This window comes from Bos grunniens, chromosome 9, assembly GCF_055505025.1.
Source record: "Bos grunniens cultivar Pamir isolate PY7600 chromosome 9, Bosgru_T2T1.0, whole genome shotgun sequence".
Classification (NCBI taxonomy): Eukaryota; Metazoa; Chordata; class Mammalia; order Artiodactyla; family Bovidae; genus Bos; species Bos grunniens.
Window position 1 is genome coordinate 64880319 of NC_141173.1, and position 19167 is coordinate 64899485.

General features: G+C 35.4%; 1 protein-coding gene across 19 annotated transcripts in view; it reads left to right on the forward strand.

Annotated features, from left to right (window-relative positions):
- Window positions 1–19167, forward strand: part of SNX14 (sorting nexin 14) — an 84230-nt gene that overhangs the window by 44538 nt on the left and 20525 nt on the right. For 8 of the 19 annotated variants that reach the window (XR_015133174.1, XR_015133175.1, XM_086317832.1 and 5 more), the window contains 6 exons: window positions 2668–2694; window positions 4538–4670; window positions 6727–6928; window positions 10570–10653; window positions 12195–12295; window positions 14008–14119. Coding sequence is in view for 15 of the 19 variants with exons in the window: in XM_086317832.1 (XP_086173958.1) it covers window positions 2668–2694; window positions 4538–4670; window positions 6727–6928; window positions 10570–10653; window positions 12195–12295; window positions 14008–14119 (659 nt within the window). In the remaining 4 variants the exon portion in view is untranslated. The remainder of the gene's footprint in view (window positions 1–2667; window positions 2695–4537; window positions 4671–6726; window positions 6929–10569; window positions 10654–12194; window positions 12296–14007; window positions 14120–19167) is intronic. The other 11 variants (XR_015133176.1, XM_086317841.1, XM_086317834.1 and 8 more) reach the window with 3 other exon arrangements.

Sequence of the window (19167 nt, forward strand, 5' to 3'; positions counted from 1 at the left end):
AATCGTATATATGGTGGTTGCTTTTTTTTTTTTTTGGTTCTTTTTGATGCTAATCATTCTGTGATAGCATCATCACCTTTATTAGCTGTTTTTCTTTGACTGTGTGGTTTCTTTGCTGTATAAGTAAACCAGATATTTTACTAAGGAATTGTAGAGCCATATTACATATAGTAATGTAAAAATGCCAGACATTCTTTTAGAAAAATTTAACAAGATAACATACCATTGCTTTGTTAATATTATAACTAACACATATTAGTGCTGGATTACCTGCTTTATTGGAAACTGTGGACTGCATGCATAATTGAAATCCACAGATAACTCCATTTTAGAGAGTAGTTTGTTTTTTCCCCAGAGAGTGATGTTTATTAGAGTACCCACTGGTTACAAAAGTGGAAGGGTTTTTCTCTCTTTCCATTCTTGGCTTTCTAGAAACATAAATGTGCAGTTAAATGACCTAATAAAGGCAGTGTAAGAGAGGTGCTTTATCCATTTATAAATTGGATAATTAATGTCTTGAGTTGTTCCTTACATTGTATATATACAAAATTGACACAGATATCAAATATATAAATCTATAGAATTGATATTCACGTTGCTCTCAACATCTTCCAGTTTGTGTGTGTGTATGCTCTCATGTCAAACTCTTTGCAGCCCCATAGACTGTAGCCCACCAGTCTCCTTCAGAGTCAGACATGACTGAAGTGACTTAGCAATAATAGTATAAGGAAAAATGTGAAAACCTGAGCCGTGGGGAGACTGTGTTACATATTTTGACAAAACTAAGGGTTGTAGAAATATATAGATTTAAATTTTTTTGAATGTTAAGTATTAATTTTTACATAATGTGCCAGTATATATGTAGTGTATATGTAATAATTTTTCTGAAAGGTGCCCCAGTGCTCAATCGTGTCCAACTCTCTGCGACCCCATGGACTGTAGCCCACCAAGATCCTCTGTCCATGGGATTTCCCAGGCCAGAATACTGGAGTGGGTTGCTGTTTCCTTCTCCAGGTGATCTTCGCAACCCAGGGATGGAACCTTTGTCTCTTGTGTCTCCTGCATAGGCAGGTGAATTCTTTACCTCTAGCTACCACCTGAAAGGTGGGACATAGCTTTCTGAAATGTGGGACGTAACCTTTATGATTCTTTGTTAAAATGTTACTCCTTTACTTTTCCCTAAGAATTTATATATTGCAACTGTGCAATAGTTAATTTATATAACAAAAATTCCATGCATACTATTTAAAATAGCATTCTTTACCCAATCCACACAGGGCTTCCCACGTGGCTCAGTGATAGAGAAGCCACCTGCCAATGCAGGAGATGTGGGTCCTTCCCTGGGTGGGGAAGATCCCCTGGAGAAGGAAATGACAATCAACTCCAATATTCTTGCCATGGAAGTTCCATGGACAGAGAAGCCTGGTGGACTACAGTCTGTGGGGTCACAAAGAGTTGGACATGACTGAGCGACTCTTTAACATTTTATTTATTTATTTTTATGGACTTAGGATGTTTGGAGTCTGACATTGATAGTGAAACTCCTCTATTGGATTCCTTAAGAGGAAGTGGTTCTTTGATCTTCTAAGCTTGCTGAGTAGCTAAATGTAAGTCAGGGTCATAACCTCAGAGATGGAAAGCTTCCTTTGCCACTTTGAGAACACCTAGTTGTCTTCAACATATTGAGGCTCTAATTTTGCTGTCTTAGCATATAAACTTAATAGGAAGAAAATGTGTTTTTTTTTTCATTCTGGGTAATGGTTATAGCCTTAGAAAGTATATTTTTCTTTATATTGACCTGATGCTGACATTATCTGTCTTGTCAGGACTCTGCTCCAGTGATGGTCAATGATTCATTTACCTGTGTAGAATAACTAAAAGACTTTCTTAACAGTCCTTCACTGAAAATTTACAGTATCATTGCTAATTAGCTGTTAGATGACTGAAAATATGTAAAATATTTATTCATACATTTTATGCCTACATTAAAAGCAGGTGACCAACCACTAATATATATTAACTGTGAGATTAACAAAGGCATTGGTGTGTATCTTGTTAAATTTTCCCAAATGTTTAGGCATTTTCACATTATTATTATATTTGCATTTTAAAAGCAAAATTTTAATGTATGTTAATGTTAATCTGTTTCATTCTATACTTAAAGCATAACTTAAAAAAATATTTAAGGATGGATCTTTTGTTAACTTTGCTTCTTAGCTTAAGACATTTTAAAAAATATTCAAACTAACAATGTGTTGAGCTTGCATCCATAGACATGAAGTCCATGTTAGAAAATACATGTTTGTTTTTTCTGTGAAGTTTTTGATGGCTTAGTCTCTGAATATTTTCCACTGTATAAACAAATAGTTTGCCTAAATGAGGGCAAAAAATACAGAATTATTTCGTGACATACTGAGTTTTTAAGAATTTTTTTAATGATCTAGAATTCAGATTCCACTTCCCCAAAAGAGCCATTGTGTTTTATTTCTCTTTCCTTTATCATGTTATTCCTAAGAATTCCTTTTCTTTGTCAAGATGAATGTTATCCATCAGTGTAATTTTTAAAGCTTTTAAATTTTGTTTTATTGTTCTAAAGTGAAACTTGTTTAATGTCTGGGGTTTTTCTTTCTCTTTTCCTTATATAATGTCACATATCTGTTACTGCAGAGGTAGCCTAAGTTTGGATGATTTTCGGTAAGTCTTGAGACAGCATGTGATTCTTTTCTGTATAAATTATCTGTTTAATTCCAAAACATACACCCAAAACAACCTAAGTAAAATTAAAAAAATAAAAATAAAAAAAGAAACATTATGCAACTACTGCCTTTGTATCAGCTGTTTGGGATATCTCTTAAAATTAACCTCTACTTTGATTCTAGATGTCTCATTTTGGAAATAACATGATATATATCATTATAAAATAAAAATGTCAGTATAAAAATAAAATGAAAAAGCCAGTATTCAGCTTTTAAAGCTATTACCTCATTTTTTTAATGGTATTGATCTTGCTAAATTACATTTAGACTTACATGTGTTTAAAGTACTTTTTTTTTTAAAGCAATTAATAGTATTTTTTCAGTATTTCTGGGCTTCATCACAAGTGAGATATTTAAAAAATACAGTTCAAAAAGTCAAAATTGTTTTATAATCCATTTAGGTTCTGAAGACCAGCAAAATCTATCTAGATTCTGGAGATTTTAATATTTTATCAATATTTTCATATTTGTTTTTGACATTTCTTTCAGAGAAGGTTGTGTTTACAATTTTGAATTTTTAAAAAACACTATATGTTTGTTTAAAATAATGTTCTAGCTTAAGAATCCTTTTTTACAACTACTACTGCTTATTATTAGAGTTTTTCCAGTTTTAAAATAAGTTTGATTCACTTCTTCACTCCTTGAACGTGTATAAAATGTACATATCACTCATATACCTAGTGCCTTGAAACTTGATCAGTTTACTTGTATTTCTGTAATTGTTGCATTATTTTTATAAGTACATTTTCTTATATGAATAGTAGCTATTCATTAAGTTAAGCCGTTCCAAACCAACTTTCTTGAATTTTAAAATAGTCATTTTTTATTTGGAGGTCTCTTATAAGGGCAGTATTACATAGTGAGCATGACTTTTAAATTGGATAAAAGTTATGTTTTTATTTGTTGAAACAGGAGCGGTAGGCTGTAATGGAGGAAATTTTTGCTGATTTTTGGCATATTTTTGTTGTTGCTTTTCAGCTATTTCTGCTTTTAGAAATTCACTTTTGTAAAAAATTGCAAAACCATTATTTAATATGTAAGACAGAGCAGGCTTCTTAGGCTACATTTGCTTTTATCTTTTATGTTCATTGCTAGCTTTTACCTTGGCATTTTATTTCTTGTCTTGTTATTACTTTGAAATAATGTAAGGTACATTTTATACTTCATTCTTCTTTTGAGTATCATTTATGTGATTATAAAGTTGAAGTTTGCTTAAAAATTTTCAGCCATTTTCAGAATTTTTTTGTTCTATCTAAAAACGAAGTACTGAGAAGTTTCCTAGTCTTTTTGTTTTTCTGTTACGCTGAATTATTTCAGAAGTACATTAGCAGGTGGATTATTTTACCACTGCACCACCTGGGTGGGTACAGTTTGAATGGTATAGTCTATTTTGAACATTGGCCTTACCGTATTTTTTAACCTGTTATTTCAAAAGCTGAATGGCAGTTAGAAATATGTACCACTAGAGGGCTCTCATCTTTTATACTTGGTAGTTCCGTTACTATTCTAAGGTAAAAGAGTAGGTAAATTTCAAATGTTTGTTAATAAATATTGTCTCATTTGTTCATCCCCTCAAATTTAAACTTTAAATATACTGTCACTTTTGATTATGAAGATATTGAGACTTAATCTATGACTGAGAACTCCAAAATGTTATGTTTAGCCATACCTTCAGTTTACCATTTTTGCAACTATTTTTATTATTGTTTACAGTAAACTAGACTGTTGTGATAATGTAATAACTTGCTATATTCTTGATATATTTTTGTTTTAATATTTAGGAGCACACAGAAGAGAGGAGAATCATTTGGAATCAGCCGAATAGGCAGCAAAATTAAAGGAGTCTTCAAGAGCACCACAATGGAGGGAGCTATGTTGCCAAACTATGGTTTAGCTGAAGGTGAAGACGACTTTGTAAGTAAGAATTTTTCAATTTGATGTATGTGTAACTTCAGACTTAAAAATAGCATAAAAAGTTGGATGTGCTTACTTGTTATTTTCCCTCTTTTTTAATCTTACTTCTTACTTCTGACTTCATTTGTGTTTTCCATCCATGGTACTAATCTAATTTAAAAATTTCTCAGCATTAAGTTACTGCTTACTAAGGCCAGAATGGTTTCTGTTTCGGTGATAATGCTTCTAATAGTCAAACAATTTATCATATTTTGATTACGCTTTTACTTCACATCCTGATCTTATCTCTTCCTAACCATATTAGCCAGGCATTTGGAATTATGTTAATATGTCCTGTTTAACCCCTTGATACTCAAACTGTGATCTGTGGATCAACATGATCAGTATTACCTAAGAGCTTATTATCAGTGCAGACAGAATCTCAGGCTTCATCCTAGACCTACTGAGTCATAATTTACATTTTAACAAGATTCCAGCTGATTTTTAAGCACATTACACCCACCATGTGATGCCTTGCTTGAGATGCCTCCCCCCTCCCCTTTATTTACCTGGAAAATTCATATGCATCTTTCAGAATCCAGCTGCTTCCCATAAACCTTACCTGGGTCCTCAAGCAGAACTGAACACTCCCTCCTTTGTTGTTCCTATTAGATTATGTGTTAAAATATATACCACATTGGATTTGAAATCATGATTTTTTTCTTCCGACACCATAGTTTATAAGGAGGTAGCCTTGTAGCCTTGTCCCAAAAAGGCAAAAACCAACACTTACTATTTTTGTAGTTCCATTTTTTAGGCCTAGAACACTTTTGATTTTAACAGAGCATTAAGAAGTCTTCCTAAGATCACTAACAGTCTTCTTAGGGACGATAGAAAAGCATTTTAGGACAAAACAGAAAAGGGGATCATTGCCAGGGGACTTTGTCGGGGAGGAAAAGAATTTACTTAGAAGAGAGGTGTGGGAAGAGAATACAACCCAGGGTGAAGGTAGGGAGCTAGAATTCTGGAAAGAAATACCTCTCACTGCTGGTTCACTCTGACTAGACTATTCAGTATTCTCTTAAGTGCTACAAGATTCATTTCCTTTAAAAAGTGTGTTCAAGATGATTGTGTTTTGTCTGTAAAATTTGCCCCCTTTAACATGAATCACAGATGTCTAGGTGACCAGATATTATTATGTGTCAATTCAGAGGTTCTCTTCGAATTTAATGAAGTACATTTTTTCCATTTCTTTCTGCATGTATATTTCTAGAACATGTGTAACACTGCTTTCTTTTAAAAATAATATTTCTTCAAAAATATTTTAAAGAATTTATTTTAAACATTTATATGATTAAAATTTTGAAGCCAGGAGATGCAGAAAACAATTCTATAGAAATAGATTGCCTTCAGACCTTTTTCCAATATTATATTATTTAATGCTGCAGTGAATATATTTTTTACTTGTGCCTTTTTCACAGTTTAAAAAATTATTTAGAATAAATACTTTCATACTTTCTAATATTTAAATATTTCCATATTTCTAAATAAATACTTTCTAAGTTCCCAGAAATGGGATTACTTGATCGAAACTGTTGTATGGCTTTTTATAAATACGTATTGCCAAAATGCTTTACAAAAGATTTGTACCTGGTATATCCAGGTACAATATATTTCCAGTTTGTCTGTGCAATTTCCGTCAGTGGCTATTATCACAAAATTATGCATCTCTAAATGAAAGATATCCGTACAATAATTTTCTACTACTCACTACCAAATTAAATATTTACCTATATTTGTGTAGTTTTAATATCTTTTCCTATAATTGCTGATGTATGTGTTTTCTATTGAATTTTCATATACGGCTGATGTATCAAAATATGAAATCGATTCTAGTAACTTGCTAGTTTTAGTTTCTTATCTTTACATTTTCAGTAGAAAATTTGATATCACTTAATTTTAAAAGTATTACAAATTATAGGCTTTATAGTGGCACATTGCTTTATAGTGTATCTCATATGCTGTAGGTGTAAAGGTCCTGGAAATACTAAATTTTTTTCTGATTCTTTTCTTTCAGATTGAGGAAGGTATCGTTGTAATGGAAGATGATTCTCCAGTGGAAGCTGTGAACACACCTAACACTCCTCGAAACCTTGCTGCATGGAAAATTAGCATTCCATATGTAGACTTTTTTGAAGATACTTCCTCTGAAAGAAGGGAGAAAAAGGAGAGAATACCAGTGTTTTGTATTGATGTTGAAAGAAATGATAGAAGAGCAGGTATTATTATTATTAATGCATAAAGCACTATCAGGTCAGATCAGATCAATCGCTCAGTCGTGTCCAACTCTTTGCGACCCCATGAATCGCAGCACGCCAGGCCTCCCTGTCCATCACCAACTCCCGGAGTTCACCCAGACTCATGTCCATTGAGTCAGTGATGCCATCCAGCCATCTCATCCTCTGTCGTCCCCTTCTCCTCCTGCCCCCAATCCCTCCCAGCATCAGGGTCTTTTCCAATGAGTCAGCTCTTCACATGAGGTGGCCAAAGTACTGGAGTTTCAGCTTTAGCATCATTCCTTCCAAAGAAATCCCAGGGCTGATCTCCTTCAGAATGGACTGGTTGGATCTCCTTGCAGCCCAAGGGACTCTCAAGATTCTTCTCCAACACCATAGTTCAAAAGCATCAATTCTTCGGTGCTCAGCCTTCTTCACAGTCCAACTCCCACATCCATACATGACCACAGGAAAAATCATAGCCTTGACTAGACAAACCTTTGTTGGCAAAGTAATGTCTCTGCTTTTGAATATGTTATCTAGGTTGGTCATAACTTTCCTTCCATGGAGTAAGCGTCTTTTACTTTCATGGCTGCAGTCACCATCTGCACTGATTTTGGAGCCCAGAAAAATAAAGTCTGACACTGTTTCCACTGTTTCCCCATCTATTTCCCATGAAGTGATGGGACCGTGTACCATGATCTTCGTTTTCTGAATGTTGAGCTTTAAGCCAACTTTTTCACTCTCCACTTTCACTTTCATCAAGAGGCTTTTGAGTTCCTCTTCACTTTCTGCCATAAGGGTGGTGTCATCTGCATATCTGAGGTTATTGATATTTCTCCCAGCAATCTTGATTCCAGCTTGTGTTTCTTCCAGTCCAGCGTTTCTCATGATGTACTCTGCATAGAAGTTAAGTAAGCAGGGTGACAATATACAGCCTTGACGTACTCCTATGTCCAGTTCTAACTGTTGCTTCCTGACCTGCATACAAATTTCTCAAGAGGCAGATCAGGTGGTCTGGTGTTCCCATCTCTTTCAGAATTTTCCACAGTTTATTGTGATCCACACAGTCATTAAACCAATTTGATTAAGACAGCATTTCTCCTCCATTGTTGTGGCGTATAGTAATTGATAAAAATATGATCAAACACAGCTTATAAGTGTTCTTTATGTTTTGCTGTCTTTTTTCTTTTGTTGATTTTAGCCGTGGTTTGCAGCAGAGACAGGGATAAACAGCCTCCATAGCTGTATAGTCACCACCCTGGGCTTATCCCAGAGAGGAGACAGTCTGTATAAGTAAAAACACATCAAAAGTGAGCACATTTTGGGAATGAGAGCAGAAAGCTATAAAGTTGATCTCAGGAAGAGGGAACAGTCTGTGAGGAAAGAAGGAAAAAATTTCATGGTACTGTTAGGAAATGGGTTTGAGAGAGGAGTGGAGAAGTGATTACTATTTCCAGTTACTTAGATAGTATGAAGATAGGTCAGTGCTAATAATTCCCCTTATTTATTTTTTAAAAAGTTAAGGATACGGTTTTTTGCTAAGATTGTGTGTCTGCCCTTCTTACTTGTCTCAGTATAGCGCTTTTATCCTTTGTGGTGGAGAAGCAGTTCTTCTAGTTTTAAGATCTTTTTCAGAGGGAAATGATCCATATGTAGCTGTAGACTTGGTATGTCATCTGTTGGAGGTACTGAATCTAGCATCTTCCTGTACTGCCATCTTGGACCTCCCCTCCAATATAAATAAATTTATGTAAGCATGTAGTATTTTCTCCTTTTGAAAGTTTTATATGTGATATACTTTAAAATATTTTGGGAATTTACTTTTGTTTTTGCCTTTTGCACAACTGCCTTTTTTTTTTTGCTTTATTTTTTAAAATTTGGCTTAATTCAACATAAAATTGAAATGAAGTTATCTTAAAACTTGTATTCTAAGATAATTTTTGTCAGCTGTGCTGCAGACTGTTACTGAAAATGTAATGTGCTCTTGGGAAGCCATGCCCTATGAAGGATAAAAAAGGTGTATCGTTTAAATGCTGCATTGATTTTATATGTATAAGTGAAAAGTAAAAGTGACAGTTGGTCGTTTGTGTGCAACTCTTTGCAGCCCGTGGACTGTAGCCTGCCAGGCTTCTCTGTCCATGGAATTCTCCAGGCAAGAATACTGGAGTGGATAGCCTTTTCCTTCACCAGGGGATCTTCCCTACCTAGGGATCGAACCCAGGTCTCCTGCATTGCAGACAGTTTCTTTACTCTCTGAGCCACCAGGGAAGCCCAAGGAGAATGCTGTGAGCAGGATGTATAGCAGAATACCAATTTCAGGATTTTAAAAACCAAAACTGAATACAATATAGATCTTCTAAGATGCATATTCAAGAAGAAGAACAGTATTTGCTTAATAGGTTGTAACTGTATCAGGTTGGTTTTTCTGAATATAGGTGTTAGTTTTGAGTTATTGTGGGTTTAGTTAATACATTGCATTTCCAGATTTATGCTTGAATGACATGAGTTGCTCATAATTGCCATTAACATTTTTTGGGGTGCTCTGTGCTGTGCACCTTACAAAAAGCTCTGTAGGTGGATTCTTTAATGTAATAGGTACAATTCTTTTTATTATAAGCAAACTAAAGCACAGTGTTGTTTAGTCGCTAAGTCGTGTCTGACTCTTTTGCAACCCCATGGACTGTAGCCCGCCAGGCTCCTCTGTCCATGGTATTTTCCAGGCAAGAATACAGGAGGGGGTTGTCATTTCCTTCTCTAGGGATCTTCCTGGATCTGGGATCGAACCTGGTGTCTTACACTGTAGCTGGATTCTTTACCAACTGAGCCACCAGGGAAGAACAGTGAGGTTAAGTGTTCAAATTTACATAGTCAGTAAGTGGGGGAATTGGGACAAAAATAGGCAGTGTGACCTGACTCATTCTTTAAACCATTATTTTGTGCTTCCAATTTTTGAGTCACGAGTCACATGTGGCAGTTGAATTAAATTAATATTAAAAATTCAGTTTCTTTTACACTAGCCACATTTCAAGTGGTCAATAGCAATGTGTGACTAATAGCTATAATGTTAGTACAGATAATATAGAATGTTTTCAGAAATGCAGAAAGTTCTATTGGATAGTGCTGTTCTGTACTGTGTTAGTTCTTGACAGTCGGTGTTTGAGAGCTCCAAAAATGATTATAAATTTTTATTAAATGCATAATTTTTGTGACATTTAAAAATTAAGCTTTTTTGAAGTTTATAAATTCTCTGATACCATTGTAGGAAAAAATGTATATATTATTGTGATAATCTCATAAATAGCTGAAATTTATCAAGCTCTTCTAAGTTTCTTAAAATTAAAATATAGGGTAAAATATATTAATAATGTGAAGCCAAGAAACAGTAAATTATTATTATTATCTGTTTGGTCTGGCATGGCGTGCAGGATCTTAGTTCATGGACCAGGGATTGAACCCATGCTCTCTGCAGATGAAGCATGGAGTCCTAACCACTGGACCCCCAGGGAATTCCCAAGAAATAATAAATTATTAAGACTGGGGTAGTTTCTAGCTTTGTATACTTACTGTTATAAATAGTACATTCTTTTAATAGTAGTTTGTAAAATTACTTATTTCTCAGTGTGTATTCATTCATTTTACAGTTGGGCATGAGCCTGAACATTGGTCTGTCTATAGAAGATATCTTGAATTCTATGTACTTGAATCAAAACTAACAGAATTTCATGGTATGTTGTCCTTTTTGTATAAAGCATTACATTTCAGCATTAGCTTTCCTGAAAGCCATTGAACCAGCTTTCTAAAGTTACTTTCTAATTTTAATTGAACTGTAATAAGGAAATGTAACAGTGACACTTGGGTACGCTCCTAGTGATAATAGGAGTGTACTGTTTTTATCCTATTTCTGCTTATTTATCTTTTTCAAGTTTTTACAATGAAAATTTATTGCTTTTCAAGTAAGAATGATGCTAAAATTTAAGACAGTGGTAGAGAATTTACAGCAGGCATTTTAGAGCTGCCATCTGTTCTTTTGCTGTATTCCTCTGTGGAAAATGTGTTTGCTATGCAGCATAGCAAGTATTTTGGTTTCAATCTTAGATTTAAATATGGGAAGAAAACCAAACCAAAACCTTGTAGTTATATGTTTTAAAAACATAGAGCTCAATCAGAAAAGTAGAACACTCTTTCTTTCGAGTTCTTCCTCTTCTCAGTTTGTCTCTGTGTTGTGGTTGTTGTTGTTTTTTAATATTTACAATTTTTTTTGACTGGTCCTAGTCTTAGTCGTGGCATGTGGGATATAGTTCCTTGACCAGGGATTGAAACTGGGCCTCTTGCATTAGGATCATAGAGTCTTAGCCTCTCAGGGAAATCTCTCAGTCTCTCTTCTCTCTCCATTTATTGGAGTTAATATTAGGTTTATAGTCATGAAGTGTTTCCAGTTGTTTTATATGTAAATTGGTGTGTTTGAATTGTGTCTTTGGAATCTTTTTATTTTAAAAAAGTTCTGTGGAGTGTACCCTGATCCAAATTCAGGTTGGTTCTGAAAACTGTACCTTGCTACAAGACTAAAACGCACAATAAGGAGATTATAGAAAGATAAAAAATAAAGGGTCCCGCTGCATACCCTTTCCTTAGATTTTGAGTTCGTACTTGTCCTTAAATGGTTTTCTCTTTGCCTTTGTCAGTCTGGTACAATGCCATCCTTGTCTTGGTCTTTCTCTGAGACTTTTCCTTTAGATTTAGAGTTGAGAAAAGATTGTTTATCTCCATAATTTAAAATCCTAGATCAACCAAAGTTGATTGTTTTTCCTTTTTGGTACTAAAATTTCCAAAGTTGACCCTATCTGAGAAAACATGTCCATGGTTTTTAAATGTTGTTTTTTAAGTTTATATAGCATTGGCAAAATGCTGCATTTCCCCCCATAAGATAGTGGATATTTATTTTAGTAGGATTTTGTGTAATAAAATCCCATCAATTTAAAAATAATCTCATGATAATTTTTGAAAGCTTTTTTGCTAGTGTAGATAGCTAAGTAAATCTGTGTCAACAACAGGTGGTGATATTGTGGATATTAATAAACTCAAGTTCTTTGGTCTTGTCTTCTGACTTTTGAAATCAGGTCTCTGACTTTTTCAAAATTATTTAAGGGATAATGCCACATCTCTACAAGGTGGGACTGTGAATCTGAACTTGCCATGGTAAACTATAAATAGGGTTTTTAAAATAATAGCAGGGTATAGTAATAACTTTCATATGTATTAATTTCAGGCACATTTCCTGATGCCCAGCTTCCTTCTAAGAGGATCATTGGCCCTAAAAATTATGAGTTCTTAAAGTCTAAAAGAGAAGAATTTCAGGAATATCTGCAGGTATGGCACCAACTTAATTTAAAACATCCTCTAGTTTAGTTTTTGCTTTGCCTCACAAACACCTGTCAGTGTGGATTTCTAGAATTCTTTTATTAAAAAAATTTTTTCCCATGTAGAAATGAATTACTGTTAAGAGTGTGCTTTTTTAAAAAAGATGGATAACCAGTGAAATACCAGTTATTTTCTTAGAGGAAATAAGTCTTGTATTGGGCTTATTTTAAAACTTTAGGTGTGGGAAGTCAAAGAGTGAGAGAGAGAAAGAGAGTGAGAGAGAGGAAGAAAGAAAAGTTTGATGTAAAAGATTAAATGCATTCTAAGAATACAGGGTTGTTTTTGTTATTTTTTTCTTAGTTTTTGTTTGATTTTTGTCCTTAGCACTTTCTGAACTCTGGAATTTTCCCCTCCTATTTTTATTTCTCAACTTTTTTGTTGTTGCAATCATAGGTGTTTTTTAGTTACTTGGAATCTTCTGACTCTCTACCATTCACCACTTGGAATTGAATTCCGTTTTTTTCAGTGTGTACATTGTGTTGTATAAACAATGTAATTGATATTCCAGTATTGGTACCGTCTGCTTTAAAGTTACTTACTTGAGACTTGGCTAAAATTAAAGACCATTTTTCTTTAATCAAGTAATTAAGACCAAAGAATGGATGATTTTGTTTTATTAAAAAAAAATGTCCTTTATTTGGACATGCAATTTTGTAATTTTAATTGTTAATTAAGTTAAATTTGGATGCCTTTTAGTAACCATAATAAGTACTTTTTGTAAAGGAGTATTTACATTTTAATTTCTGTATTTGAACCAATGAATACTTCAATCCAGAAAGTATTTTTTATTTAATTTTTTGGTGGTAGGAAAATTAAAATATGAAATGTACATTGACTACAGTAAGGATATGTGAACACAGCATGTGCTAGTGTTAACCTGTTTCTTTGTTGATATCATTAGCCTGTTGTTTGAACCGACTAATTCTTTCTAAGAAAAAGAGAACCTCTTTCTAGAAGAAATACTTTCCAGTAATGTGGAGTTAAATGTTGTAGTACTGGTATTTCATTTATATAGATTTCTGCTCAGAGTTTTGTAACTGTTTCTTAGTTACAGAACTGAATATTAGGTAAGACTGGGTTAAATTTGGCTTTAAAACATCAATTTTATCTTGTAAGAAAATAGTGTTGCAAGAAGATCAGACAACAGAGTCCAAGTTATGTCATATTTCCACATTTAGTTCTTTGCAAAACCCTTTATACCAGCTTTCTTTAATTATCAAGAAAGATGTATGATATTGTAGTACTTGTCATAGTTGAGAAACTGAGAAATAATATTAGCTAATGTTTAATCTTCCTTCCTGTGTGTCAGGTACTGAGCTAAAATGCTTTATCTAACAGTGCTAGAAGTAGGTAGTGTTATCTTCATTCTACACATGAGGAAACTGACTCTTGGGCAATATAGGAGCTTCTCCAGGGACACCTACTGAGCAGAAGGAAGAGCAGAATTCAAACCCTTTCATGTTTGACTGTAAGGGTCTTACCTGCTATGTGATAATCTTTCCATAAATGTATCTTATTATTCTGAATATAAAACAGCTTTTGAAGATTTAAAATTGTTCTTAGTTAAAAAAATCATTTTAATGTAGTTTTCGTGACTCTTCTAGATTTTTGAAACTGTTTCCCTCCCCACCCCCCCTTTTTTTCTGTTTTTGTTCATCAAGAAACTTCTGCAACATCCAGAATTGAGTAACAGTCAACTTCTGGCAGATTTTCTTTCTCCCAATGGTGGGGAAACACAGTTTCTTGATAAGATACTACCAGACGTAAATCTTGGTAAGTCAATTTAGAGAATCATATAGAACAAGATAAACTGAAAAGATAAGAAGCAGCATTTTCAGGTTAATTTAGAAAAGTAATTTATATAGTGCAGCCATGTATCAAGCTCTGAAGGACTTCTTATATACTGTTAATGGGAATATAAATTGGAAAACCACTTGTAACATTTTTAAATGGAGTATAGTCTATAAAAACACTAAATGATTGTGTTGTACATTTGAAAGTAATATAATATTATAAATCAGTGAAAAATAATTGTAAATATCATAAAGTCAGTTAAAAGAAAAAGGAAAACCACTTGGAAAACCAGTTTGGTATAAGATCAAATGATCTTATAGCAGTTCCTCTCTGAGATACATATTCGAGAGAATCTTGTATTTATATTTAAGAATGTTCTTAGCAGCATTGTTTATGGTATTGGGTTGGCCAAAACTGGAAATAATACAAATGTTTATCAGCAGTAGAGTAGACAGATAAATTATAGTAGCTTCACAAAATGGATACTTAGAGCAATGAATACCTATAACATTGTAGCTGCTTGGAATGGTGTGGGTAAAAGCAAAGACACAAAACAATGTGTACAGCATGATTCCTTTATAAAGTTTAATCCAGACTAAGCAATAAAATAAGCTGGAAAAGTTTGGATAAAAGTGTTAAAGATCATAATGGAAGAAAAGCACTATTTCTAAATATATTCTGTATAGTGTCATTTTTAAGTATGTGCTGTGCTTTGTCATTTAGTCATGTCCGACTCTCCTTGCAGCTCTTTGGACTATAGCCCGCTAGGCTCCTCTGGTCATGGGATTTTTCAGGCAAGAATACTACAGTGGATTGCCGTTTTCTCCTCCAGGGGATCTTCCTGATGGAGGGATCAAATCCACATTTCCTGTGTCTCCTGCATTGGAGGCAGATTCTTTACCTACTGAGCCATTGGGGAAGCCCCATTTTAAGAGAGTTTGTGCGTGTGTTTCTATATATACACACACGTATAAATATATAACCTAATGAATAAATTGGCTTTCATCTAGATCTCTCCAAATTAGTACATATAATTCAGGCAGAATATTTAGTGTGTGTCTTACTGAGGGAAGATGCAAGAATATTTTGTATTTGGTTATATATGATGGTTGTTGTTGTTTAATCCCTATGTTGTGTCCGACTCTTTTGCTGCCCCATGGACTGTAGTCCACTAGGCTTCTCTGTCCATGAAATTCTCCAGGCAAGAATACTGGAGTGGGTTGCCATTTCCTTCTTCAGGGGACCTTCCCAACCCAGAAATTGAACCCGCCTCTCCTGCAGTGGTAGGTGGATTCTTTACCAGTGAGCCACCAGGGAAGCCATATATAATGTTTAAGAGATATAATTGGGTAGACCTGTTTACTGACTCAGTTTGAATGAAGGAGAAGAAATGATCAAATATGAGCCAGATTTCTGTTTATATAACTGAATAAATGCTGTTTATTGCTGAGGTATGGAATAAATTTAGAGTAGTTCTAAACTTGGGCTTCCCTGGTGGCTTGGACAGTAAGGAATCCATCAGCAGTTGGGGAGACCTGGGTTCTATTCCTGGGTTGGGAAGATCCCCTGGAGGAGGGCATAGCAACCTACTCTAGTGTTCTTGCTTGGAGAATCCCCATGGACAGAGTAGCCTGGCAGGCTACAGTCCATGGGGTCGCAGAGTCGGACACAACTGAGCGACTAAGCACAGCACAGGACAGTTCTAAACTTACTGAGTTTATAGAATCCAGTTGAAGTTTTATAAAGTAGTAGAGGCAGCAGAAAGCATGAATAGAGATTTGGATGTTGTTTGAAATCAGATTGAGTAAAAATTTTGGCTCAGGAAGAGCATGTATAAGAGAGAAGCACAGTATGAAACACCATAATTTAAAGAACTTTGGAAATTCTGAGGCGAGGGAGTAATTTCTGGGGGTACCAAAGGAGAAATACCCTGGCAAGGGGGTTGGAGGTTTTCATATTATAAAACAGTCTCTGTTTTAGTTTTCATTAGTATGCCTTTTGTTATTGTCATTAGAGTCTACTTTTTTCCCAAACTGTACTGAAAGAAATTTAAGTTATATTAATCAGTTTTGATGGATTTTGACAGTCATTTGTAAATGCTTGAGAAAAATCACGTTTGATATTTTATAAAAAAGGAACCTGGAGATAAGATCAAAACAATATTCTGGCAAACTGGATTAGAATATATATATTAATCTAAAAGCAAGAACACAGACTATTCAAATAGCCAATTTAAATGTCGTAGCAGTGTTTGTAAATTTTTTTCCTTTTGACTAAATGCAAAAATTAGATACATTTATATATTTACCATTGCTTAATGTCTTTGCAAAAATTAGATATCTTTATATATTCACCATTGCTTAATATCTTTTGAAAATATTTCTTGTGGACAATTACATATATACACAAAAGTAGAGAAATTTGTATAATGAACTCTTCACCCTGTTAGAAGTTACTACACTTGGCTTGTTCCAGTCCTTTGAAAGATTGTCGCTGAGCCATGAAAGATGCCTCAATTCTTGGCCTCCAAAGTAGAAGAATTCAGTCTGGGGCCAGTGATGAGGCTTGATCGCTCAGAGCTTTTGTGAAATAAAGTATTACTAAAGTATAAAAGAGATAAAGATTCTGACATAGACATCAGAGGGGAACAGAAGGAGTGCCCCCTGCTAGTCTTTAGCCAGATGATATAAGCTACTAGCAATTTGCTAATTAGAGAAAGGAAATGTCTCGAAACTCAGAGAATGGCACCAGACCCCTTACCCACAACATGCATTTTGAGATAACACTGGCACAAGGTGAGTTGTCCTGAGCTGTAAAATGATTGACATGAGTCTTGAAGAAAGGCCCGGTTCCAAGCCAGTACGGTCTCATTAACATAGCTTAAGAGAACATTTGCATGAGTAAAGCATACTGGTTTGTCAAGTGGGTTCTGAGTCTTAGGGGAACCCACTTGAAGACAGAGTCTAGGGTAAATACATAGTTTATTAACATAGCTTAAGACAAACATTTCCTTAAGAAAAACCACATTGGTTAGCTCAAAGTTTGAGAAGAGTTAAGTTTCAGGTGGAAGCCAGGTATTGTTCCATGGCAACACAGAATTTTAAAAGAAACCTCTTTTTAAATGTGTATAGAGAAGGGGAAAAAAATCTAACACTTGTTTGTTTTCTCCTGCTGCTTTAGAGAGAGATAAAAAAATGTCTGATCCTTCAGCCTATTACCTCTGGTTGGAGACTCCTGGCCTTCCTGCCTGTTACCCTCTCATTCCCCCCTTTTGTTTTAGGAGAATTGTGTTGCCTAGGGAAAGGGGCGTTGTTCTTGTTCTGTAACTGCTTCCTACCTGATAAGGGGCGTCATCCCTAAATTAGTGAGGCAACATACTCTCCTAACCCTCATATTGAGGGTCTCTGATCCAGGGGCCCCATGTTGGAGGAAGCTGCCGCAGTGGCAGGAGTTTGAGCAACCATTTGTAACTTAAGAGCCTTCATGCGACTAGAAACAAATCCAGCTACGCAGTTATAGATGCAGGGAGCAAACAGAAAAAAAACAGAACTATCAGAATTATTGCAATTAGGATAGTTTTCCACCATGGGGAACTAGTTAAAATCTCCCAAAGTGAGGCAATTGAGGTTTCAGGAGTATCCATAGCCTGAATCGTCTTGTTCATGTGTTTAGTAAAGCGAGTAACGTTAATGCTTATATCAGGTATATATGCACAGCACTGGCTATGAATAATGGCACAAGCTCCTCCTTGTGCAGCTGTTACAGTATCTAAGGCCAATCTGTTTTGTTAAACCACCTTTCTAATTTGTATTTGTTCGGCATTAAGAGCTGAAATAGCTTTTTGAGAATCTTGTAAAGCCTGTTGAGTAAAGTTAGTCAGGGCATCCACTCATAGCATAACATCTGTAGTTCCCAGAGAGGGAACAAATACTGCAGCCAAATAATCATACAGGGAAAGCAGACCTTGCCCAGCGAGTTCTAAGGTGTGGCAAATTGGCAGGTTTCTTTGGAAGCTCTGAAAATAGGAAGCTGTGAGTAAAAGCTAGACCTAGGGTGCATCTCCCTATCCAGCCAGGGGGAAGCCACGCCCATAGGTAAGGGCCATATATCCAGTAGGTCCCGTTTGGAGCAAGGCAGCGTGACTGAGATATCCAGTCCCAATCAGTGCCTGGCCAGGCAAAGGGAGGACCTGAACTGGGCTTGGAAAACATGGGAATGATTACATTGCATATTTCCTGAGGCAAAAATCCCAATTGTTTTCAATGATTATAATTAAATTGTTGGCTAACTTCTGGGGATTACTCTGTTGGTTCCCAGCATATGGGAGTGCTAGATATTAGACGTCCCTTTTCAAGAGTTGGCCATATAACCTCATCCCATATTTGATAAACATCAGGTAAAAAGCCACGGATCTAGACCCATTTACCTTCTTGTGTAGCAAAATAGTCATTAAACCAAGACAGTATATAATCAAAATTAAAAGTCACATTATGTCCATAGTTAAAGTACAAAGTGTTGCACCAGTCCATTTTAGGATTGTTAGATGTCATCAGATTAAGAAGAGGCATCACATATGATTGTTGTTGTTGAAGGTATGCGCAGACTTGGAGAAAGTCCTTTCCTTGAAGTGGAGATGCCACCACGGGAAGCCTTCCACTGATGAAGAGGGGAGCACTCCACAGACCCAGCAGTTAGACTGATTGTGGAATGAAGCATAGGAGTGAGCTCAGGACAGGAAGGCATTGTCTTGAGGATCAGATGGCAGACTCAGGATTTTTGGAGTCAGCAGAAGCAAGCTCACATAGATTATCTGGCCCATCTGAAAAGTACAAAGTCAGAGCATAGAAAATAAAAACATAAAATGACATCACTTAGTTCTGGTCAGGGTGCCACCTCTTAACTTGAGTGCAATATACCCATGAATCAATTCCTGGCACTTTGACAGCTGTGGGAGAACAAAGAATAACCTGGTAAGGGCCTTCCCAGAGGGGCTTAAGGGATTGGCCCCCAGATCACAGGGCCAGTCA